The following is a 25,655-nucleotide window of genomic DNA, read 5'->3' as shown; positions in this document are numbered from 1 at the left end:
AGAATCTTAGCTTTCATTTTTTTAAAGAATAGTAAGTTTCTAGCCCTCGTGGGAGTACAGAAAAACTATGACCCCTAGTGGCTCAGAAACCAAATACACTGGTCTACGATTTTTGAGAAGTCGTCTGCTTCAGATATAAAATGTGCTATTTATTATGTATTTTGATGTGCTGAATTCAAATATGACAATTAAAACAAATGATTGGCTTCTGTTTCTAAGATATTTAAGTTTTTACATTTTATGTCTATGTATATTGTGTAGATAGTAGAGTTTTAATCATGAATTGTAAACCTAGCTCTTTTCATGTGTTTATGGTTGCTTTACATGATAATATTTCACCTGTCCTATTTATGTAACACTTTAAAAATCAGCAAAAGGGTTATATAAATAAAATTTATTATGAAACAAAAGGCAAAAAACTATTATGTACATAGTTTAGTCTTATTCAGTGTCTACTCGGAGCTTCTTGGCTTGTCTCTTGTATTCATTAAATGGAGCATCTCTTGTCACTGTCCAGCAATAGTCTGCAAGCATTGATGGGCTCCATTTGCCCTGATAGCGTTTCTCCATTGTTGCAATGTCCTGGTGAAATCGCTCGCTGTGCTCGTCGCTCACTGCTCCGCAGTTCGGTGGAAAAAAATCTAGATGAGAGTGCAAAAAATGTATCTTTAGTGACATGTTGCAACCAAGGCTTTTGTATGCCTTGAGGAGGTTTTCCACCAACAACCTATAGTTGTCTGCCTTGTTGTTTCCGAGAAAATTTATTGCCACTAACTGGAAGGCTTTCCATGCCGTCTTTTCCTTGCCACGCAGTGCATGGTCAAATGCATCATCTCGAAGAAGTTCATGAATCTAAGGACCAACAAAGACACCTTCCTTCATCTTAGCTTCACTTAACCTTGGAAATTTTCCACAGAGGTACTTGAAAGCTGCTTGTGTTTTGTCAATGGCCTTGACAAAGTTCTTCATCAGAGCCAGCTTGATGTGTAAGGGTGGTAACAAAATCTTCCTTGATTCAACAAGTGGTGGATGCTGAACACTTTTCCTCCCAGGCTCCAATGACTGTTGGAGTGGCCAATCTTTCTTGGTGTAGTGGGAATCTCTTGCATGACTATCCCATTCGCAGAGAAAACAGCAGTACTTTGTGTATCCAGTCTGCAGACCAAGCAAGAGAGCAACAACCTTCAAATTGCCACAAAGCTGCCACTGATGTTGGTCATAGTTTATGCACCTCAAAAGTTGTTTCATGTTGTCATAGGTTTCCTTCATATGGACTGCATGACCAACTGGAATTGATGGCAAAACATTGCCATTATGCAGTAAAACAGCTTTAAGACTCGTCTTCGATGAATCAATGAACATGGAAACCCTAACAACACCTGCCAGGAGAGTCCACTGCTGTAGTCTGGAGCCCAACAGCTCTGCCTTACTCTTGGGTAGTTTCAAATCCCTGACAAGGTCATTCAGTTCACCTTGTGTTATGAGGTGTGGTTCAGAGGAGGAGGATGGGAGAAAATGTGGGTCCTGTGACATTGATGGTTCAGGACCGAAGTTTCATCCTCTTCCTCTTCCTCGTCTGACTCAAGTGAGAATGATTCTGGTGCATCAGGAACTGGCAGTTCTTCTCCGTGGGGGTACGGGGCGTATAGCTGATGGAATGTTTGGATAATGCACAGTCCACTTTTTCTTCTTTGACACACCTTTCCCAACTGGAGGCACCATGCAGAAGTAACAATTGCTGGTATGATCTGGTGGCTCTCTCCAAATCATTGGCACTGCAAAACGCATAGATTTCCTTTTCCTGTTCAACCACTGGCAAAGATTTGTTGCACAAGTGTTGCAGCATATGTGTGGGGCCCACCTCTTGTCCTGATCTCCAGTTTTGCAGCCAAAATAAAGGTGATAGGCTTTCTTAACCATAGTGCTTATACTGCGCTTTTGTGATGCAAAAGTCACTTCACCACAAACATAGCAGAAGTTATCTGCACTGTTCACACAAGTACGAGGCATCTCTGCTCACTTTGGCTAAACAGAAATGTGTCCCTTTGCAAAATCAAACACTGACAAATAAGAGAGCACGACACTGTATGATTTCTAGAGCTGATATAGGGCAATTTGTTCAGCAGAGTGATGTAAGCTTCGTTATGATTGCATCATCCATGACTTCTAGGAATAACATGATGCAATTCATATCATGTATGATGCAATACCAGCTTCAGATTGCATCATTCATTGTTTTGCCTAAAAAGCAAGTACTGTCCAAACCCAGTCATAGATTTATTCATAGATCCAATCAAAGATGTATTTTAGTCATTTCTGGTTTAAATTGAGATCCCTTCCCTTTATAACTCACTTATCCTCCGCCATTCCCAAGTCAAGGGTCGTATATACTGACCCAATAGCATATCTTGAAAACTAGAGCCAATCAACAATTTTAAGCATCATTTTCGTTCTCAGTGACCCAGAATTAGTAAAGTTTGACTACATTTATTTCAGAAGCATTTTGGCTGTAGAGCAGTGTTAACAGTCAGCATGGATTTGTCAAGAACAAATCATGTCAAACCAACCTAATAGCTTGCTTTGACAGGGTAACAAGCCTTGTGGATGGGTGAAGGGGTAGATGTGGTATATATTGATGTTAGTAAGGCTTTTGAAACTGTCTCGCATGACCGTCTCATAAACAAACTAGGGAAATACAACCTAGATGGAGCTACTATTGTAAAGTGAAATGTCACGAGAGGAGGTTTTGGAATTAATTGATAAACTTAACATTAACAAGTCACTGGGACCAGATGGCATTCACCCAAGAGTTCTGAAAGAACTCAAATGTGAAATTACGGAACTATTAACTAGGGTTTGTAACTTGTCCTTTAAATCGGCTTCTGTACCCAATGACTGGAAGATAGCTAATGTAACGCCAATATTTAAAAAGGGCTCTAGAGGTGATCCCGGCAATTACAGACCAGTAAGTCTAATGTCGGTACCGGGCAAATTAATCGAAACAATAGTAAAGAATAAAATTGTCAGACACGTATAAAAACATAAATTGTTGGGCAAAAGTCAACATGGTTTCTCTAAAGGGAAATCGTGTCTTACTAATCTATTAGAGTTCTTTGAAGGGGTCAGCAAAAATGTGGACAAGGGGGATCCAGTGGACATAGTGTACTTAGATTTCCAGAAAGCCTTTGACAAGGTCCCTCACCAAAAGCTCGTACGTAAATTAAGTTGTCATGGGATAAAAGGGAAGGTCCTTTCATGGATTGAGAACTGGTTAAAAGACAGGGAACAAAGGGTAGGAATTAATGGTAAATTCTCAGAATGGAGAGGGGTAACTAGTGGTGTTCCCCAAGGGTCAGTCCTAGGACCAATCCTATTCAACTTATTCATAAATGATCTGGAGAAAGGTGTAAAAAGTGAGGTGGCAAAGTTTGTAGATGATACTAAACTACTCAAGATAGTTAAGACCAAAGTAGACTGTGAAGAACTTCAAAAAGATCTCACAAAACTAAGTGATTGGGCAACAAAATGGCAAATGAAATTTAATGTGGATAAATGTAAAGTAATGCACATTGGAAAAAATAACCCCAACTATACATACAATATGATGGGGGCTAATTTAGCTACAACAAATCAGGAAAAAGATCTTGGAGTCCTCGTGGATAGTTCTCTGAAGATGTCCACGCAGTGTGCAGAGGCGGTCAAAAAAGCAAACAGGATGTTAGGAATCATTAAAAAGGGGATAGAGAATAAGATGGGGAATATATTATTGCCCTTATATAAATCCATGGTACGCCCACATCTTGAATACTGCATACAGATGTGGTCTCCTCGTCTCAAAAAAGATATACTGGCACTAGAAAAGATTCAGAGAAGGGCAACTAAAGTGATTAGGGGTTTGGAGAGGGTCCCATATGAGGAGAGATTAAATAGGCTAGGACTTTTCAGCTTGGAAAAGAGGAGACTAAGGGGGAATATAATAGAGGTATATAAAATTATGAGTGCTGTGGAGAAAGTGGATAAGGAAAAGTTATTTACTTATTCCCATAATACAAGAACTAGGGGTCACCAAATGAAATTAATAGGCAGCAGGTTTAAAACAAATAAAAGGAAGTTCTTCTTCACACAGCGCACAGTCAACTTGTGGAACTCCTTACCTGCAGAGGTTGTGAAGACTAGGACTATAACAGCATTTAAAAGAGAACTGGATAAATTCATGGAGGTTAAGTCCATTAATGGCTATTAGCCAGGATGGGTAAGGAATGGTGTCCCTAGCCTCTGTTTGTCAGAGGGTGGAGATGGATGGCAGACGAGAGATCACTTGATCATTACCTGTTAGGTTCACTTCCTCTGGGGTACCTGGCATTGGCCACTGTCGGTAGACAGGATACTGGGCTGGATGGACCTTTGGTCTGACCCGGTACGGCCATTCTTATGTTCTTATGTTATGGACTATAATGTGGGTGCATAACAGCTTGGAAAACTATTCCCAGTCAAGCTGGAAGGGCATATTGAGTGGAGTCCTGCAGAGATCAGTTCTTGCTCTGGTTCTGTTCAATATCTTCATCAGTGATTTAGATCAGGGGTCGGCAACCTTCCACATGCGGCCCATCAGGGTAATTTGCTGGCGGGCCGCGAGACATTTTGCTGACATTGACTGTCCACAGGCACAGCCCCCTGCAGCTCCCAGTGGCCACGATTCACCGTTCCCAGCCAATGGGAGCTGTGGGAAGCGGTGGGCTGCAGGGACGTGCTGGCCACCGCTTCCCGCAGCTAACGGCCGGGAACAGCGAACCGCGGCCACTGGGAGCTGTGGGGGGCCGTCAACGTAATCAAAATGTCTCGCGAACCACCAGTAAATTACCCTGATGGGCCACGTGCCAAAGGTTGCTGACCCCTGATTTAGATAATGGCATAGAGAGTACACTTATAAAGATTAAGGATGATACCAAGCTGGGAGGGTTTCAAGTGCTGTGGTGGATAGGATAAAAATTCAAAAGGATCTGGACAAACTGGAGAAATGGTCTGAAGTAAATAGGATGAAATTCAATAAGGACAAATGCAAAGTACTGCACGCAGAAAGGAACAATCAGTTACACACATACCAAATGCCTAGGAAAGAGTACTGCAGAAAGGGATCTGGGGGTCATAGTGGATCACAAGTTAAATATGAATCAGCAGTGTAACACTGTTGCAGAAAAACAAAAACAAAAAAGCAAATGCCATTCTGGACTGTATTAGCAGGAGTGTTGTAAGCAAGACAAGAAGTAATTTTTCCACTCTACTCCATGCTGATGTGGCCTCAACTAGCGTATTGTGTCCAGTTCTGGGCACCCCATTTCAGGAAAGATGTGGACAAATTGGAGAAAGTCCAGAGAAGAGCAATAAAAATGATTAAAGGTCTAGAAAACATTAGCTATGAGGGAAGATTGAAAAAACTGGATTTGTTTAGTCTGGAGAAGAGAAGACTGAGAGAAGACCACAGTTTTCAAGTACATAAAAGGTTGTTACAAGGAGGAGGGAGCAAAATTGTTCTCCTTAACCTCCGAGAATAGGACAAGAAGCAATGGGCTTAAATTGCAGAAAGGGCAGTTTAGGTTGGACATTAGGAAAAAACTTTGTCAGTGTGCTTAAGCACTGGAATAAAGTGTCTAGTAAAAGTGAATAACTAATAACTTTCTGGAAGTTGTGATCTGTTCTCAGATGTTCTGCAAGCAGAAAACAGAAGAAACTTGATCAATTAGTTATGTGCTGCTAATAGATTTGCTCCCCTCTGATCATTTCACCCTGTAATGCTCCTTGTTGGTGTATCAGCTATCTTCATTCTATTATCTCTGGATGTCATTGTAGAACATTTAATTTGTTCACAATCAACTAAACTGAAAAACATCGGATTAGAATTTTAGCATATTTTCCAAAAGAAATTCATGTCCGGTCTAGGATATGTCAGCCCAATGGAAAATGTCAGAAAGCTACAAGGAAGCCAGGGCTTCTACTGAGAAAGTGTTGGTGCACATTATATACCCTTTGATACACGTATGTAACCAGATGCTATGCACTACCTCAAATGACTAGTGGAGGCCATTTTCTCCCCATAGGATTATTCTGCAAGTGCCCTGTTAACATGGGAATGTATAAACTCATAAAAACAGCCAATTTAAGGATTTGGTTTCATCAAAGTTTTGTAATGACACATTTCATTCCCCACCCTTAATTAAATGTTAATTTCCCCTGAGCTCTGCCCTCAACATAAGGAGAAAGCTTCTCTAGGTCTCTGATGCTTGAGCTGGAAAAGACCTTGTAGTGGGGCGGCTACCCCACACTCTGAGAGTATGGGCTGCGGTGGGCCTGCACAGATGGGCAGCCAATCAGGGAAGGGCTTATTGGGAGCCAATCAGAGCCCAGATTGGAGGCAGCCAATCAGGGCCAGGCTCAGCCCTATAAAAGGCTGCTCAGGGAGAGAGCAGTCAGTCTATCCCAGGCCTTCGAGAGGGGAAGGTCTATCTCCAGAGCTGGGAGACTAGCACCCAGGACAGCGCAGCGCAGTGCTGGGCAGGGGCGGGGGAGCAGAAGGGAACTCCAGTCCGGTGTCTGCCAGGCTGCAGGCCCTGAGGGGAAGGGCCTAGCTGGTGCGAAGGGCTGAAGGGGAAGCGGCCTAGGGACGTGGACAGACTGAGGGAGAGAAGGAGGGCAGGATGGCTGCCACTAGAGGGTCCCTGGGTTGGGACCCAGAGTAGTGGGCGGGCCTGGGTCCCCCTCTACCCCCCTTGCAGTACACCCAGCTATTGACTGTAGGGAGTGGCCATCAAGGACTATGCCAGGTCCCTGACAAGAGGGATTAGACTTTGGGGTGTGGTTGTACATGGTGGCTGGGGTGCAGAGAGACTGCTGATCAACCTCCTCCCCCCCCCCACCGAAAGGGGGTGTGGATGGATTAAGGGGCACTGCCAGAGGGCAGTGGCCTGAAGAGGGCGCCGCGAGCTGGAGAGCGACGTGGGTTCAGATGCCAACCGAGGGCTAGACAATGGGTGGGATACCACCGAGAGGGGATGCCCCACTGGACTGAGCTAATTCCTGGAGTAACCAGTAGGAGGCGCCAGGTGGTGAGACCCACCCTGCTCCACGTGGTGGAGAATGTGGGCAGAATGAGGACTAGGCAGATTGTGCCACATTGAGAGACTAAGAGACTGAGACAAGATGGTGGAGAGGAAAGATGTTTACTGGAGGGCCTGGGTGGTTCGGCTTGCTGAGCAGCAGAGAGAGGTGCTCTGGCTGCTGCGGGGATGGGCACCCAGGCTGTATGGGAGTCCAGGCGCCAAGGCGAGAAGCCAGGGCCTGGGCTCAAGAAATGTTATACCTGTGGATGAAAGGGCCACTTCAGGCAGGAGTGTTCCTACTGGGAAAGGGCAGGGAGGCCCCACCCAGACAAGGGGCCCCCTGTGAGAGTAACGGGGGGGCCCCCAGCTTGTTGGGTCTGTGGGGAGCAGGGACACTTAAAGAGAGAGTGCCCCCTACAGGGCTCCCAAGGCCTGGGCCAGCCCATAGGGAAGGGCTAGGGCCCAAACAGGCTGTGAGAGGGCCGTGGCAGGGGGAAGGCGCCAAGGGTGCTTCCACTGCCACACCAAGGGCCACATAAAAAGGCATTGCTCCCCTGAGGCAGAGAGGGGGAGTGTCAGAAGCCAGGGGGAGTGTCAGAAGCCAAGGCTCGGTCTGGGACTAGCCGCCAGGAAGGTGTAGTGCAGGCTGAGGCCCCCAGAGAGAAGGGGGCTGGGGCAGAGAGGCCCCACCTTAACGAGGGAACCCACATAGGGGCCAGGAGGACCGATGTGGGAACCCAAATGGAAGTGGGAACCCACATAGGACCAGGGATGTCTACGGTGGGGACCCAGACAATAGAAGAGGGAGGCAGGTTGCTCCAGTTAGTGGAGGGCCTGCGATATGAGGGAGATTCCCTGAGGGCCCATCTGCGAGGAGCATAGGGGCAATAGGAAATTCCCCCCTGAGAGGGTTCTTAAGGGGGAGAGTATGCCCCACTCCCTGAGAGTATGGGCTGCAGCAGGCCTGCGCAGATGGGCAGCCAATCAGGGAAGGGCTTATTGGGAGCCAATCAGAGCCCAGATTGGAGGCAGCCAATCAGGGCCAGGCTCAGCCCTATAAAAGGCTGCTCAGGGAGAGAGTAGTCAGTCTGTCCCAGGCCTTTGAGAGGGGAAGGTCTATCTCCAGAGCTGGGAGACTAGCACCCGGGACAGTGCAGCGCAGTGCTGGGCAGGGCCGGGGGAGCAGAAGGGAACTCCAGTCTGGTGTCTGCCAGGCTGCAGGCCCTGAGGGGAAGGGCCTACCTGGTGTGAAGGGCCGAACGGGAAGCGGCCCAGGGACGTGGACAGACTGAGGGAGAGAAGGAGGGCAGGATGGCTGCTACTAGAGGGTCCCTGGGTTGGGACCCAGAGTAGTGGGCGGGCCTGTGTCCCCGCCCCTTCCTCCCTTGCAGTACACACAGCCATCGGCCATAGGGAGCGGCCATCAAGGACTACACCAGGTCCCTGACAAGAGGGATTAGACTTTGGGGTGTGGTTGTACATGGTGGCTGGTGCGCAGAGAGACTGCTGATCAACCTCCCCCCCAACCCCCCAGAAGGGGGTGTAGATGGACTAAGAGACACTGCCGGAGGGCAGTGGCCTGAAGAGGGCGCCGCGAGCTGGAGAGCGACGCGGGCTCAGACGCCAACCGAGGGCGAAATGACAGACAGGACACCGCCAGCAGAGGGCGCTCCACTGGGCTGAGCTAATTCCCAGAGACAACCAGTAGGAGGCACTGTGGTGGTGAGTCCCGAACCCGTCTCAGACCTATTGAAGTCATCTTGTCCTATTCTCTGCATAGCTCCACTGTAGAATTGTTCCCTACAATATATTACTCCTGGGGGAATTCTGCACCAAAAAAATAAAAATTCTGCACACAATATTAGAATATTCTGCAAAATTCTGTATATATTTTATTTGTCAAAATATCACAATGTACTAATGCCAGTTACAATTATTTTGGTAATTTATTTCAAAATATCGGTCAGCAAGTATGTCTTTAACAATACAGACACCTCTCCCCGCCTCCCCCAAAGAGTCTGGTAAAAAAATGTTTGACAAATAGATTCCTTACTAGGCATATTAATATAGAACTTTGTGTAATTCATTTAAATTTGATTTTACTTCTCAATAGGAGCCACTGGTGGAGCAATCTCTCGTAGGAGTTCGTTATGAAGCCCATTACTCAGTCTTGTCTTTGGGGTCTAAGCCACATTGGTGGGAGGTGCTGGAGAGGCCATTTGTGCAGAAGGAACCCCAAAGTTTGCATTGGCAACATATGGCCTGAACAACATGGCCTGCAGAACAAAAGAGATCAGTCCTCACTGGTAACATCGTCTCCATTCTCACCCCCACAACCATCACCTTCCTCACCCCTCCATTCTTGCTCCATCATCTTCCTCACATTCTTCAACACTACCACCTTTCTCAGTCCTCCATGCTCACCCTCAGCACCTTCCTCACTCTTCCACTCCCTTTCATCGACACATTTTTCAACACTACCACCATCGTCTTCCTAATCCCTCTAGTTTGTATAACTGGGAGAGGTGAGTCCCTGGTGTAAGTCTCCTGTAGTGACTGGCATTACAACAAGGATGAATCTGTGCCATCATCACTATCAACCCCCTACTCACTATTGGTAGGATTTTCTTTGTGTAGTTGCATGGGTCTCAGGTGTCACAAACATGACCCTGGCCTCTTGATATAGTGATGACATTTTGGATAAAGAAACTAGAAGTTCTCTTGGGTCCTGACTGCAGCAGATTTGCTGTGATGCACTTAAAGGGTTAATGTGATAGGTCTCACTATGCCACAGAGCGTCCCTCTGTGCTCCTTGCTAGAGATGCTTGAAAATTTCCTGTCAAAATGCTGATTTTCAAAAACAAAACAAAAACCCTCCAAAAAAACAAAACGAAGAACCAAAAATGAACAAACCCCAAACTTTTATATGAAATGTTGCATGAGAAGTATCCAGTTTCCTGGGAAAAATTAGGGTTTCACCCAAAAAGTGCCTGAAATCCAAAAAATTTCAATTCGGAGATGCTCATAGGAGATGCGGTTTGGTTGCCTGGTGTCCCAATTCTTTGCTATGGGTCAGGAACACAGGCTAGACTACATTTCCCATGTCATACCATGGCCAGGGACTCCTAGGATACAACAATCTCCCCTCTCCAAGAGGGGAGGCAATTTTGCATCATGGGAGTTGTAGTCAGGCCAAGGAGCCTGGCCTACATAAGAGAATGGCAACATGAGGCATTAAAACTACAACCCCTATCAGGCACCATGGCAGCATTTCCAAATTGAAATATTTTGGTTTTGTCAAAATATTCTAGTATTCCAATTGCTGCTGAAAAAAATCAAAAAGGTCTTTGGAAAATTTAGACAACGAGAGTGGTATTTTTTTTTTTTTTTCCCCTTCATAAAAACACAGTTTGAGAAAATGTTAGCCCATCGGTGTGTGAGATTACCTACTCCCAGGTCAACAAGGGTAAACCTCACCTCAGCTATTCCCTTTGCTATGCAAAGGTGCTCAGAAGAACTGCCCTGAGAACTGCTGTATGGGAGGCAGCCTTTGGGAAGGTCAGATTCTACACCAGCATCACAGCAGTGAGTTGACCCCAAACAAGGAGTTTTTGTTGCCTGGATTCATTTATTTTGCTATCTGGCTAGAAACATTGTCCCTGTCGGGAATGTCCACAGCTGTAATTTTGGGGAGGGGAGTTTGCAGCATCCTGAGCAGTTTCAGCTTCATGACTCCATGGCTGGCTCTGTGCTAGCCCTAACAGCTGCTCTAAAACATCAAGACTGGTGATGGCCCCCAGGCATAGGCGCTTACTCCGTGGATGCTCCAGCCCTGGAGCACCCACATAAAAAAATAGTGGGTGTTCAGCACCTATTGGCATCCTCCGCAATCAGCTTCTCGCCCTCCCCCCACAGTACTTCCTGCCCGCCGGCAGCCCCTCTGATCAGCTCCTTCCCCTCCCTCCCAGCGCCTCCTGCCTGCCATGATCAAACTGTTCAGCGGCGTGCAGGAGGTGCTGGGGGGCAGGGAGGGAGGGGAAGAAGCGAGGGAGGGGGCAGACCAGGGCAGGAAGAGGCGGGATGGGGGCTTGGGGAAGGGGTGGAGTGGGGTTGGGGCACCTCCTAGCAACTCAGAAAGATGGCGCCTCTGCCCCCAAGGAGTTGTCCACCAGGCAGATATTGCTGGAGTACAAGGGACGCCGACCGTGCCCTCAGTACATCCCCTCCACCAAGGGAGTAAGAGCTGGTTGTGCCAGGTGGGGATTCCATGCCGAGGGAGTTCTCTGCTGGAGAGATCCAGTGACTTTCGGTGGCACAAAAGGGTGAGATTGCAGCTCAGGTTCTGGCCCAGTTACAGTTTGCTCCCCACCTGGCGCAGGGAGATAAAATAAATCCCTATGGAAATTAAAACACTGACCATGAAGGTCAATGTGGTGGCAGTGAAAACTGGGATTATTTCCCCCTCCCATAAAAAAAAATCATTAACTTGGACTGTGGTGCCAGCAGCCTGGTTAGGAATCAGGATAAAAAGGGCCAGAAAATGGGCAATTTCCTTTGCCAAAAATGTCAACCAAAATCTGTCAGCCGCCAAAATATTTTGATTCAACGTGCAACTATGATGTGTCACAACTTCTATTGGCTTCTAAGGGCCATGATCACTGGCAGGACTATATCTCCCATGATTTACCACTTTCCCTTTGTTGGGGAGAGGAGGGGATGTGTCACAGGGCTCCCGGCAATGGTGCATCTGGGAGATGTAGTCCAGCTAGAGAATGCGGCCCATAGAGGAAAATGGGAGCATGCAGCAGCTGAACTACAACTTCCATCAAGAAGCATGGTGTCACTTTGAACACCTGAAAACAAACTATTTAGATTCAGTGTTTTGGCAAAATAGCAACGTTTTGTGAAGAAAGTAGGTGCTTTTTGCTGAAATTCTCATTTAGTCAAAACCCCAATTTCCCATCAAGAAAACTATTTGATCACATTTTCAACCAGCCCAAGTCAGTGCCTGTCACTTTCCCGCATCACATTTCCCCCTCCCCCCCCAAGACACATTCAGGCCCTTCCCCAGGGATACTCCTCCCATCAGGGTGGGTGCTTCGTTCAGGCAGACATCTTCCCCTCCATTCAACACATGATCTGACTCACGTCCCGTTTGAGAGCGGAAAGACTCACGGTGTTAGGGGTATAGCAGATGGCTAGGCACGCAAAGTACGAGGTTGAGACAGCGATGGAGAACTCCAGGATGGTGAACAAGAGCAGCAAGACTGCGATCCCCTTCGCGGCAACCTGGAGAGCACAAAACCACAGAGGATGCTAATTAATTTTGACTGTTAGAGGTAACACAATGCACAGGGCTGTCGTGAGGTACATAAAACCCTCTCTTTTCCCTCCAAGGGAATGCAGTGGGGAGTCCAATTCTGGGGATGCAGAAATCTGGTCCCAGTTCTTCCCTCCTCTCAGGCACACAGAATTCTCCTCCTCATTGAAACTATTCAGTAGCCCCGGTAATTGTGATGCCTGGAGCCACACCACTGTCAGGAGATCATAGACTGCTGCTTTCTCTTGGGTCTATAGGAATCAGTGTCCTTGAGATGCAGCCATTTGTGAAGATGGAGGATCATAAAGCCTAGGGGAGGCTGTGTGGCCTAGTGGCTCAAACACTGGACTACAGCTCCGAAGAACTGGGTTCAGTTCTGAGCTCTGCCACTAGCCTGTGTGTGACTTTGGATCAGTGGCTTCACTCCTCAGTGCCCCCATCCATGCAAAGAGGGGTTAAACAGACTTTGGGGCCAATCCTACGCCTGCTGAAATTAACAGGTGTTATTATTAATTTGTATGTTGAAAGCACCTGAACATAAGAACAGCCATACCAGGTCAGACCAATGGTCCATCTAGCCCAATATCCTGTCTTCTGACAGCAGCTAGGGCCAGATGCTTCAGAGGGAATTAATTGAACGGGATAATTTATTGAGTGATCCATCCTGTCGTTCAGTCCCAGGTTCTGGCAGTTGGAGGTTTTGGGACACCCAGATCATGGGATTGTGTCCCTGACCATCTTGGCTAATAGCCATTGATGGACCTACCCTCCAGGAACTTATCTAGTTATTTTTGGAACCCAGTTCACAATATCCCCTGGCAACTAGTTCCACAGGTTGACTGTGTGTTGTGTGAAGAAGTACTTCCTTTTGTTTGTTTTAAACCTGGTGCCCATTCATTTCATTGGGGGAATCCTAGTTCTTGTGTTATGTGAAGAGATAAACAACACTTTCACTTTCTCCACATCAGTCATGATTTTATAGACCTCTACCATATTCACCCTTAGTTGTCTCTTTTCCAAGACTGGACAGTCCCAGTCTTTTTACTCGCTCCTCATTTTTGTTACCTGGAAAACCCAGTCATGGACCAGGACCCCATTGTGCTTGGTGCTGTACAAAACAGAAGAAAAATATGACCCCCCTGCCTGATTTTTGACATTGACAGGAGTTTTGACACTGGCTTTATCAAGCAGAATCAATAAGACAGTCTGGAGCTGAACACATGGATATTTTCTACCCTGGGGTCAAAGGCTTGGGACAATTCCAGGCACAAAATTCCAGGTATTTTAAACACAGTTGTTAGGGATGGTCCAGGTAGACTTAACTCTGCTTCAGCGGAGGGGATGGACTGGACGACCTCTTGAGGTCCCTTCCAGCCTTATACTTCTATGATTCTATGGCAGAGTCTGGTCACTTACCAACCCAGAAGAGCTGTAATTTGCATTAATAATCAGCTCTGTTAGAAAGAGAATGATCCCAATGGCTGAGAAGATGGCGCTAATGATGTTCATTCCCAGGCTGCCTCTCACCTGAAAGACACATGTGGAGGCTCAAGTTGCGTGTAGATAGAGAATAAGTTTTGTTAACATAAGAACCAGCTCATCTATGTGTTCTGGGAATGCTCCTACACTTGTATGTTTTGGGCAGAATTTAATTGCAGAGTTAGTTTTTCCCTATCAAATAAAATTGTATTACAAGCCACAAATGTAATTTTAAACCTAATGGATGTTAGCTGGAAGCTGAATAAATCTGAAATGCTTTGGCTAAGCAGAGCACTAGTAAATGCTAAGAGACCAGTACTACAAGCATGGAAATCCAAAGAGTGACCAACAATTGGAGACTGGAGCATAGCTATCGTAAGTGTGGCCACCATGGAAAGACGTGTGTACTGTAACAGACATACCCCCCAAAATTCTCAGAGATATGAGATGCTCTCCTGGAAGTATCTGAATGATCCTATTAAATTGAATGGCTCCCTTACTTCCCCCTCCTCTTTACACATTTCATTTCCTCTGCATCTGTATCCCCTCCTCTGAACTTTGCTTCTATTCTTTAGGTTAACTTAATAATTTTGCTTTAACTAGTTGGATTTTTATAAACAAATTTTGTTTGTTTGTAAAATGTGTAATACAAATAATTGATTTATATTTTAACCATTCATGTCATATGTATATATACATATACTTAATTAAATGTTACAAATACACCTAAGATTAGGTAGGAAATGGTTACTATATTATGAGAAGTTTATATATAGTTTGTTTTTTCTATATATATATATATATATTTTTTTTTTGAAAAAAATTAATCAAAATTTAATAGAAAAAAAGATAATATCCAGCCCTGAATGTTTACACTCAACTCAAACCCTGCAGTTCTTTGGGAAAGTTAGATAAGCCCGGCTGACTCTTATTATGAGAACAGCTTGAGGTTCCAATCGAGACTGGCTCTTCATTGTGCCAGGTGCTGTACATATACACATATACAGTCCCTGCCCCCAACCGCTTATGATCTAAACACACAAGAGGGATAGTGAAACACAGAGAGGTGAAGAGACTTGCCCAAGGTTACCTGCAGCGTGAGAAATCAACTCAGCTCTACTGGCTCTCAGTTCAGCACCATTAAGAATACAGAGGCAGACAGCAGGGAGTGATTTAAAGTATTCCCCATGTCTCCTCCAGCTCCCTATTTGTCTCTTCTGTCTTCCTCTCCAACACAAGTTCTAAGAGAAGTTGGTCCAAAGAACGATATTACCTCCCCCACCTTCTCCCTCTCCAATATTCGTTCCCCATGTTCTTGATCAACAAGCTCTCTGTTCTTTCCCATCAGCCACTCTTCTTGGATAGTGTCCGGAGTCTCCCCCACATTACAGAAGAGGAGGAAACATTATCTAGATACTCACTGGACAGGTATTTTGATGATTCTCAGCTGCAACGGAGAGGGATCCAGAAATGACGAACTGCCCAGGAAAGAGAAAACCATCATTCACGTTTCACACTTACAAGAAATATCTGTCCTCCAAGACAAGCTGTATGTGATGGAAACAAGGGCAAAGAATGACACTTCCCTCAGCAGGGCCAGTCATAATAATTATACCTAGTGCTTAGAGAGCACTTTCCATCTAATAATACTGCCATCCATGTTCAATTCAATCCTCTCAGTTAAGGTGACACCCACACCTTAAGCCTTCCCCACAGATTCTCCTCCTCCTCTCTTCTTCTGAGTTCTGCTTCTCTCTCCATAAGTATAGCAATGAGTATTGGATGGTCCTGAGAAGAGCTCAGAAAGTCACCAGGTTCCTCACTACACCTTCCACCCAGTGCAGCTGTGCCATCCACCGCCTACGTGTCTACCTCTGGAGATTGTACAGTACTCCTATCACCATGGTAGGGGGGAGGGATAGCTCAGTGGTTTGAGCATTGGCCTGCTAAACCCAGGATTGTGAGCTCAATCCTTGAGGGGGCCACTTAGGGATCTAGGGCAAAATCAGTACTTGGTCCTGCTAGTGAAGGCAGGGGGCTTTCCAGTTCTAGGAGATGGGATATCTCCATTAATTATTATTATGGTATCTGAGCATCTCCACATCTTAAGCCTGACCTGCAGCGTCCTCTTCTGTTCCAGTGTTATCCTCCCCAGACTCCCAGCTGCGCTAACATGTCTCAGTCCAGACCTGCAGTGACCTCTGCTGTCACCTCCACACTCTGCTTTCTGTGGTGGAGCAGTGACCAATTTTGCTTGACAGTTGAACAGTCCCTGGTTTGGAACCTGGCAGGAGATTTGCTCTTTTTGCTCATCAGCCAAGTTTCTTTCCCCACTGCCCCATTCAGGGTAGATAAACCCTTACAAGACTTAGTTCAGCCAGGGGACTCAGTAAGAGATGGGGACCTGAGCCTTTACCTCAGCCTAGTAAGCTAGAGGTGCTCAGTCAGTGACCTCACAAAGGCCAGGGCCTTGACATCAGCCAAGCAGGGAAAGGTGCTGAGCCAATGACTTCATGGACGCCTGAGCGCCAACATCGGCCCAGCAAAGGGTCTAAGGCAGAGACTTCACAGCAGCTTGGCCCTTAATACCAGCCCAACAAGACAGTTTTGGTGAAGAAGGTGAGCAGATTTTCAAAATGCCAGGACACTTGAAATGTAGAACAGGCAAGGAGGGTAGCAGGGGTTGTGAAAGTGGCACTTAGGGCTGGTAACTGGTGGAAGGAACCTGTCTTTCAAGTGCATGGGGTGGGTTTTATTGGGGAACTAAGGTAGCACATGAGGAAGGTTTTTTGAAGCCTGGTCTGGAGCACTGCATGATGCAGGATGAATGATCTGCTGAGCAATGGCAGGAAATGGGTCAGCACATTAGATGGGCCAGTGATCTACCTAGTGACAGCAACAAGCATAGCAGCAGACTAAGAGGCGTGACAGTTTAGATGGACTAACGTTCTACCATATCCCTGACCTGCAGGTAGGATCCTGAGCTGACCACATGCTGCCTCTTTCCCTTTGTGGGTTAGGTCTGGAACTGAGGTACTATGTATCTGTTACTTACTGACCATAGCTACATTCTGTGTTGTCTCTTGATACTTACCGGAAATTTGAAGTAAAGGAGGAGGAATCAGGAGATCTGGGTTCCAGGGCCGGCTCCAGGCACCAGCCCACCAAGCATGTGCTTGGGGCGGCTCCTGGAGGAGGGCGGTGCGGCGGGGTGCTCTGGCCCGAGAGCGGGGCCCTGGCCGGGCTCGCTGCCCTCCCCCCGGCCGGTCAGGGAGAGCTGCGGTGGGCTCGCCGCCCTCCCCCCGGCGCTCTGGCTGGTCGGGGAGAGCGGAGAGCCCCGGCCGGGCTCGCCGCCCTCCTCCCGGCCAGGCTCGCTGCCCTCCTCCCGGCCGGTCGGGGAGAGCGGGGCCCTGGCCGGGCTCGCCGCCCTCCCCCCGGCCAGTCGGGGAGAGCGGAGAGCTGCGGCTGGCTTGCTGCCCTCCCCCCGGCGCTCCGGCCGGTCGGGGAGAGCGGAGAGCTGCGGTGGGCTTGCTGCCCTCCCCCCCGGCGCTCCGGCCGGTCGGGGAGAGCGGAGAGCTGCGGCGGGCTTGCTGCCCTCCCCCCGGCGCTCCGGCCGGTCGGGGAGAGCGGAGAGCCCCGGCCGGGCTCTCCGCCCTCCTCCCGGCGTTGGGGGGTGGTGGCGGGTGGCTTTTCTGCCTAGGGCGGCAAAAAAGCCAGAGCCGGCCCTGCTGGGTTCTATACTCTCTTCTGCCACAATTCAACTGCATTACCTTGGGTGACTCCATTAGCTGCCTCCGGTTCCTAATCTGTAAAATGGGGATAATAATATCTAACTCACTAGCATTTTATGAGGCTTAGTTCACTCATGTTTAGAAAGTGCATTACGATCCTGGACGTGTACCTCTTGCGCTCTGTTTATCTTATGTGTATCACTACAGTCCTAATAGATAGGTAGAGCATGAATGATAGACAGTGATTGTTTATCCATGTGGCCATGCCATCATTTCATAAATGCTTCCATTTATTTTACTCACAGAAAGTCCTCCCCAGAAGGGGTACCCTCCCATAAAAGAGATGGGAATGTAGGGTTGGATGAAAGCTGCAGAGAGACCCCCAAAGCCAATGTGCATCAGCCCAATCAGGATCTGGATGGCCTGTGGGAAGACAATGGGGTAGTAAGAGGAGTCACCTTGTGTCCTGAGCAGAGCTTATTGGAAACTGGAATTTTCATCCTGTGCGAAATTCTGATTTTTAGACAGTTGTTTTAATCTGAAATCTGAAAACTTTGTTTGGAAATGTTTCAACATTTCGTTTCAGGTTGTCAAACCTACTTGAAATATTTAATTTAGGCTTGGTTAACAATGAGCTGAATCCACCTGAGTCAGTGCATTGCGTTAGGGGAATTGTAGTTGGGGTGCCTCGTGACCCCATTCTCTTCTATGGTTTAGACTTCCTAGCTGGACTACATCTCACATGTGGAATCATGGGACTCCCATGAGATACCATAGGGGTTCAGTAAAAGAGAAGACGGCAGTGCATCTTGGAAGATGTAGTTTGGAACAGGGAGCCAGTCCTACTGGGAAGAATGAGACCACCATCTGAACTACAGCTTCCTTGAGCCTTTGTAGCAGCTCAGATAGATGCAGTTTAAATGTCAAACTGACCTGAGAGAAAACATTTCAGTTCAGTTTGAGAAACTGAAGACATTGATTTTGGAAGTCTTAAACAAAAACAAGATTTTGTTTAGATTTTCCCAATGGAAAATTTTGATTTTGCAAAAACTACATTTCCTATTGAAAAAATGTCCTACCCCTAATGGCCCCCTCAACTGTGATGGGAATCACCACCAAAGAACGAATCAGAGAATCAAATATGTGTAAGTTCGAAAGCTTGGCTCACCAACAGAAATTGGTCCAATAATAGATATTACCTCACCCAAACTTTGCAACAAGATAGTCCGAACTGGCCCGTTTTCAGGACTCTGGTGATCTTAGCTAAAAAAGGTTAAGGGTTCACTTGGTCAAAATTTATAAGTACCTCTGTGGGGAAATAAAATTTAGTAACAGGCTCTTCAATCTAGCAGGCAAAGGTCTAGCAAATCCAATCACTGGAAGTTGAAGCTAGATAAATTTGGACAGGAAATAAGGTGCAAATGTTTAACAGTGAATGCAACTAATTATTGGAACAACTTACCAAGGGTTGTGGTGGATTCTCCATCACTGGCAATTTTTAAGTCATGACTGGATACATTTCTAAAAGATATGCTTGAATTCAAATAGGAATTAATGCAGGGAAGTTCTCTGGTGTGTGATACACAGGAAGTCAGACTAAATGATCCCAGTGGTCCCTACAGGCCTTAAAATCTATTAATCTATTAACTCTTTTGGCTCTTTATTTTCTTAATTGTAAATAAATGAAGAACCATTGGCATATCCCTCTAGACCAGGGATCGGCAACCTTTGGCACGCAGCTTGCCAGGGTAAGCACCCTGGCGGGCCGGGCCGGTTTGTTTACCTGCCACGTTCACAGGTTCAGCTGATCGCGGCTCCCACTGGCTGCGGTTTGCTGTCCCAGGCCAATGGGGGCTGCAGGAAGCAGCGTGGGCTGAGGGATGTGCTGGCTGCCGCTTCCCGCTGCCTCCATTGGCCTGGAGCGGTGAACCGCGGCCAGTGGGAGCCGCAATCAGCCGAACCTGCAGATGCGGCAGGTAAAGAAACCGGCACGGGCCGCCCGGGTGCTTACCCTGGCGAGCCGCGTGCCAAAGGTTGCCGATCCCTGCTCTAGACTGATTGATAGAAGTTGCACATGGTTGATTTCACTATTAGTTCAAGGCTGAAGGGAATCAGCTCTGAACTGCAGTAACTAGGAGAGGGACCCTGGGTTTGAACTGCTCCTTCTCAGACCAGATCCACAGCCATTGTGAATTAGCACAATGAAGCTACGTTGATTTACAGGAGCTGAATTGCAGTCCCTTCCTCTCCGAGATGGCCTCTGCCACCTTGGGGCAGTTTCATTCATTTAGTTACAGAAACAGCTGATTTATAATCCTTTACCCCACTGTTTCTCCTTTGATCGATTAATCCTTATTTCTCCCTATTTGGGTAGCTAGGAGGATTCACTGTCCCTGGAACTCTGGGTGCATTCTTCTCCTTCCCTTCCCTCACAAAGAAATGAGGTCTCAAGAAGAGGTCAGATCTACCCTGGGTCCCAGAGATTCCAAGTCACTTGATGGTACCAGCTTCTTGGCAACCTTCCTATAAAGCTGTTCATTAAAGTAAAAAAGAAAAGGGTGGAATCTGGAGTTTGCTCATGCTCAGGCCTTCATCCACCTGTCTAGGCCCTTCTGCATTGAAATGACTCATTCTCATGGACTGAGAGCAAAAATCACACTTACCCCCAGGGTCTTAGACTGTGCTTTGAGGAATCTCTCCGTCATCCCCATTTGCCTCAGCTGTGTGACCTGTTCAGCGGGACTCCCAGGGTACACTGACCCAAGAGGTTGGTTCCCAGGGTTCATGATCCTGAACTGCTGAGGCCCACATTGCACCATCTCAGGAGTCTGGGAAATGGCACCAGAGACCCCCTGGCCTTGGTGGATGATGCCAGCGCTGTTTGGGGGCATGAACACAAGCACCCCATTGGCCGTGCTTCCTGGTGCTGCCATGATGGCGAAGATGCTGCAGAAAAGAGTGATTGGCCCAGATTAAGCCATAAGTAATAACATTGGTCCCAAAATTAGGCCTGGGCCATGCTGAGTAGAAATCTTCATTACCTATTGCTCAAGCCCCTTTGAGTCCCTACCATGAGTTTGTCCTTCGCATGGAGCTATAATTGGAGCACTAGCAACACCCAAAGATAAGAGTTGAGATTTCAAAAGCTGACTGAAGGATTCAGCAACACAATTCCCCTGAATATCAAAAGGGTTTGTGTGGCAAAACCATCTTGCTGGCTTTTAAAATCTCAACCAAGGATTGTCTCCATTCCACCCCTCATTTTCCAGATGCTTTTAACTTTCTGGATCTTTCAGTTTTCGGGATGGAATTTTCCAGAGCTGTGTAATTGATTATCCTAGGGTCGATAGAGGGTGAAATTTACTCAGGTCCTTTGGCACAAAGGCCCTGCTCCTGCTTTCATTGAAGTGAAGGAAACGTTCCCGTTAACTTCAAAAGCATGGGATCAGACCCAAAAGCATTTACAAAAGACATGGACAAAAATTTTCCATTAAAATTGTTTTTTAATGGAAAATTGGGTTTTCCATTAAGTAGATATTTGTGTGTGTGTGTGTGTGTGTGTGTGTGTGTGTGTGTGTGTGTAAAGAGTCTTTTTTTCAGAGAACATTTCAAGTTTTTGTCATAAAACTGAAAGCCCTAAACCAGAAATATTGCAATTCAGCTATGCTGCTGTGGTGCCTCACGGGATATGTAGCTCAGTTGCCACATATCACATTACTCCTCTGCAGGCTGAGATCCTTGACTGGACTACATCTCCCATCATGCGCCATGGCCAGGGACTCCCATGATGCACTGCCTCCATTTCCAAGAGGCAGGACCATAGTGTGCCATAGGAGATGTTGTCTGACCAGGATTCCTGGCCTACAGAGGAAAAGGGTGGCGATGAGGCACAGGAATTCCCGCATTTCAGCATTTCCAAATCAAAATATTTTTGTATTCAGATTTCCAGTGAAAACTGAATTTTTCGGTGGAAAAAAATCGAGTTTGTCACCTGGCTCTAGTTAACAACACAAAGGCTAGTTAATAACAGTCTCCCAACACTCTAACAGAAAGATGGCTGAAGAGGCACATATGCCTATGTCCCATTTTGTGGGAGGTTTATGGTTTCTTCCACATGGCAATTGTACAGCACTAACCCCATAGGGGCCAGTCTTCACAACGCTCCCAGCTGCTGCTAGATTTGGCATGTTAAGAGGCTCTAGATATTTTTTAAGTGTTAACAAGCACTGGAAAGCAGGTTGAGGTCACAATCTGTAAGTGGGAAGACTATTTCCAAGGGTAGAGGGCTCTTTCATTTGGCAGATGAAAGGCATAACAAGATCCAGTGTTGGAAGCATAAATTCAGGCTAGTGTGAGCAGGAATTAAGGGGCTTGATGCAGAAATCCCTGGGGAGAAGTTCTATGGCCTCTGTTACAGAGGAGATCAAACTAGATGACCTTAATGATCCCTTCCGGCCTTGAAAGCTTTCAATCTAAATGCTGTTCTAACCTATGTGGGTAGTAAGGAGGAAGGAAAGGTTAAAAGGCCATGGGAATAGTCAGAATCATAGAATCATAGAATATCAGGGTTGGAAGGGACCTCAAGAGGTCATCTAGTCCAACCCCCTGCTCAAAGCAGGACCAATTCCCAACTAAATCATCCCAGCCAGGGCTTTGTCAAGCCGGGCCTTAAAAACCTCCAAGGAAGGAGACTCCACCACCTCCCTAGGTAACGCATTCCAGTGTTTCACCACCCTCCTAGTGAAATAGTTTTTCCTAATATCCAACCTGGACCTCCCCCACTGCAACTTGAGACCATTGCTCCTTGTTCTGTCATCTGCCACCACTGAGAACAGCCGAGCTCCATCCTCTTTGGAACCCCCCTTCAGGTAGTTGAAGGCTGCTATCAAATCCCCCCTCATTCTTCTCTTCTGGAGACTAAACAATCCCAGTTCCCTCAGCCTCTCCTCATAAGTCATGTGCTCCAGACCCCTAATCATTTTTGTTGCCCTCCGTTGGACTCTTTCCAATTTTTCCAAATCCTTCTTGTAGTGTGGGGCCCAAAACTGGACACAGTATTCCAGATGAGGCCTCACCAATGTCGAATAAAGGGGAACTATCACGTTCCTCGATCTGCTGGCAATGCCCCTACTTATACAGCCCAAAATGCCGTTAGCCTTCTTGGCAACAAGAGCACACTGTTGACTCATATCCAGCTTCTCGTCCACTGTGACCCCTAGGTCCTTTTCTGCAGAACTGCTACCTAGCCATTCGGTCCCTAGTCTGTAGCAGTGCATGGGATTCTTCCGTCCTAAGTGCAGGACTCTGCACTTGTCCTTGTTGAACCTCATCAGGTTTTTTTTGGCCCAATCCTCTAATTTGTCTAGGTAAATCCTCTAATTTGTCTAGAACTGTCTAATTTGGCTCTAATTTGTCTAGGACTGTCTAATCCTCTAATTTGTCAGGACTGTCTCTTCCTTCCCAGAGATTGTATTCTCGCCAGCCTGTCCCATTTCTGTTTCCCTTTTACTGGCCGGACCAGAGTACTTTGTTCCTTTGCTTGGGGATGTTGTGGGGGTGGGAAGGTGGGGGTGACACCACTTGTGTCTATGTTTTCAAGAGAGCTAGAGGCACCGACCTTTGGCAGCACCAAATGCTCACCCCAGATCGAGCTGTTAGTCAGGAGACGTCACAGACGATATCAACACCAGTCCGACCTCTGAGCCCTGACTCTTTTACTCACTGGCTAGAGCCATGTAGTGGAGAGTAGCTGACTCATGAAAAGCTTTAGGTGAATGCAAGCAAGTTCTGTCACTACTCCACCCTTTCGTATGAACATTTTCTTGGTGTGGCAGGTGCCACTTGCTGTCACAGGAGCATGCTGTTTGAGCCACAACTTTCTCCCCTCTCCTCTTTCTCCCACTTGTCAGGTAATTCGATCTGCTGCTCTTTGAATTCTGACCTCATTTTCCTACAAGGATCCAGAAAGGATTTCAGGGCATCCTCATGGCCTCCTTTCCCAGTATGACCACCCACCTCCAATTTTAACGGTCACCCAAGGAGACTGTTTGCCGACGCACTTACTCTATCACCGCAGCTGCTCTCCTCTGTCCAGCAGTGCGTGACTCCAAGCCCCACCAGGAAATTCTCACAGGCTCATGCAAAAGGTGTTTTATTAGCATCAGACTTTGAATTCTGTCCTGACTCACTCAGGCTCCTCCTTCCTTCTCTGCCCTGTTTTACTGCAGGACTCCAAAGTCCTGTTCCCTTCCCTTATCTGCTTCAGTGTCCTTCATATGCCTTTCCCCAACCCTAATCACCATCCCTTCTGGCTCAGAACATATGGGGGTTCCCATAGGAGCCCACCAACACTGCCCTTTGGCCTCTAGGGGCACTACTGAATGAAATGAGACCCTTCCTTTTCCTGTTTGCTTAGAGCAGTGGTTCCCAAACTTTAACAACCTGTGAACCCCTTTCACTAAAATGTCAAGTCTCGTGAACCCCCTCCTAAAAATGAATATTTCCAGGGATTTTCTCCTTTACCTGAGTATAAATTATAAAAGCAGTGATCTTGGAAATATAAAATTTGTTTTTATGACATGCTTATTACACACTATTTATTATTAATTATTATTTATAATTATTATTTTTATTACATTATGAAAACAGCAACACTCTTCCAAGATCTCACTTCCGTAGCTTGATTCACTTTGAATAAGCGTGTTATGAGACAAGGCTCCTATGTTTCATCAAGGAATATCAGAATTGAAACAGCATGAAGGTATTTAAGAAGCCAACTCAAAGAGTTCCTCCTACATAAGCATTCAGTTCTTGAGTAGGCCAGGCAAACAACGCATGTTACAACAAAGCTTAAACTTGTTCTTCATAATAATTTTAAAAACAATACTACCTGCCTATTTAATTTTAAAAACAACAAAAAACATCCACCTCCCTTTCCATGTCTTATAAGGAGTCTTGAAGTTTTAATCTCCTCAGTATGATAGATATGCTTGCTTTGATCTGCTTAGCTCTTAGAAGTCCAGGGGCTCCAGGCTGCTGAACCAGTGCTGTCCAGGGTACCTAGGACGAGCTCTGTCCGCCATTAGGGAATTTTTTCCCGAGAACCCCCTGTAACATTTGGTTCACGAACCCCAGTTTGGGAACCACTGGCTTAGAGGGAAGTGCCACAAAAGTAACATGGGCTCGTTGGACATTTTCTGATCAAACTTTTCACCAGTGGAATCTTTATTTTTTTTTTGTTTGTTTAGTATAAAACTTGCCAGGTAGCACCAGCTTGCTTCAAAATGTGTTGATGTTTGATGGGAAAGCTGAACACAGGGGAAAAAGAGCCTGAAAACAGAAATTTTCACTTTTTTGAAGAAAACTAGGAATTTTCCACTGAAAATTTTGATGTAAATGACCTATTTTTTTGAATGAAATTTTATATGTAAAAAAGCCCATTTTCCAAACAGCTTTAATAATTGCATTCAGTACTTATCTAGTGCTTTACATCTCCAAGATGCTCTCTCTCTCCTTCTGTAGCATCCCCAGGTGCAGCATCTAAGCATGATAAACATGTAGGCCTTGTCTACACTACCGTTTAAGTCGATGTAAGTTTCTTCGCTGAGGGGTGTGAAAAAAACGACGAATGAGTTCCATAAGTTACATCGACATAAAGCGTTGAGGTGGAGTAATTATGCTCTCTTGTTTATTTAATATGCCTTCACCAGACGGGCTAAGTGGGTGCCGCTGCATTGATACAACAGCGAAAATTTAGTGCGGTAGTGAAGACAAGCCCTTAGGAACTTCTTATTCAGCATTTACCACTAAGAAAGATGGTGAGGTTCTGTGGTCTTAAATGCCAGCTGGCTCATGATACAGGGCAGCTGAGTGTGAAAGACATGACAAGCCTCTTCCACCCACAGGAACTTACCAGATGCAGGACAAGCTGAGCTGCATGGGGCAGGGGTTGAAGGTAAACCCTGACCCAGGGTCCAGCCATGCTGTATCATTGTATACATAGGCGCCGACTCTGTGGGTGCTCTGGGGCTG

At 46.5% G+C, this 25,655-nt stretch overlaps 1 protein-coding gene across 1 annotated transcript; it reads right to left on the bottom strand.

The window, feature by feature from the left end:
- Positions 1-8,955: 8,955 nt before the first annotated feature.
- LOC112061114 (membrane-spanning 4-domains subfamily A member 8-like) lies at positions 8,956-23,759 on the bottom strand. Its single transcript, XM_065590922.1, has 7 exons — positions 23,688-23,759; positions 20,288-20,570; positions 17,928-18,047; positions 15,315-15,371; positions 13,831-13,941; positions 12,270-12,383; positions 8,956-9,370 (listed from the first exon to the last, which is right to left on the bottom strand). The coding sequence occupies exons 2-7, from the start codon at positions 20,555-20,557 to the stop codon at positions 9,278-9,280; spliced, it is 765 nt and encodes a 254-aa protein (XP_065446994.1). The 5' UTR covers positions 20,558-20,570; positions 23,688-23,759; the 3' UTR covers positions 8,956-9,277.
- Between the last annotated feature and the right edge of the window lie 1,896 nt (positions 23,760-25,655).

Source organism: Chrysemys picta, chromosome 4 (genome assembly GCF_011386835.1).
Source record: "Chrysemys picta bellii isolate R12L10 chromosome 4, ASM1138683v2, whole genome shotgun sequence".
Lineage (NCBI taxonomy): Eukaryota > Metazoa > Chordata > Testudines > Emydidae > Chrysemys > Chrysemys picta.
Note: the sequence above shows the minus strand (reverse complement) of the source record. Positions and strands in the feature narration are given on the sequence as shown.

Excerpts from the sequence above, each read along its gene's own strand:
- LOC112061114 (XM_065590922.1), bottom strand. The coding sequence starts at position 20,557 with ATGGCAGCACCAGGAAGCACGGCCAATGGGGTGCTTGTGTTCATGCCC. Across the intron at positions 15,372-17,927 it reads CCTTCTGGGGAGGACTTTCT|TTCGTCATTTCTGGATCCCT; the intron begins GTGAGTAAAATA and ends TTTCCTGGGCAG. Across the intron at positions 9,371-12,269 it reads TCTGCTATACCCCTAACACC|GCCATGTTGTTCAGGCCATA; the intron begins GTGAGTCTTTCC and ends TTTGTTCTGCAG.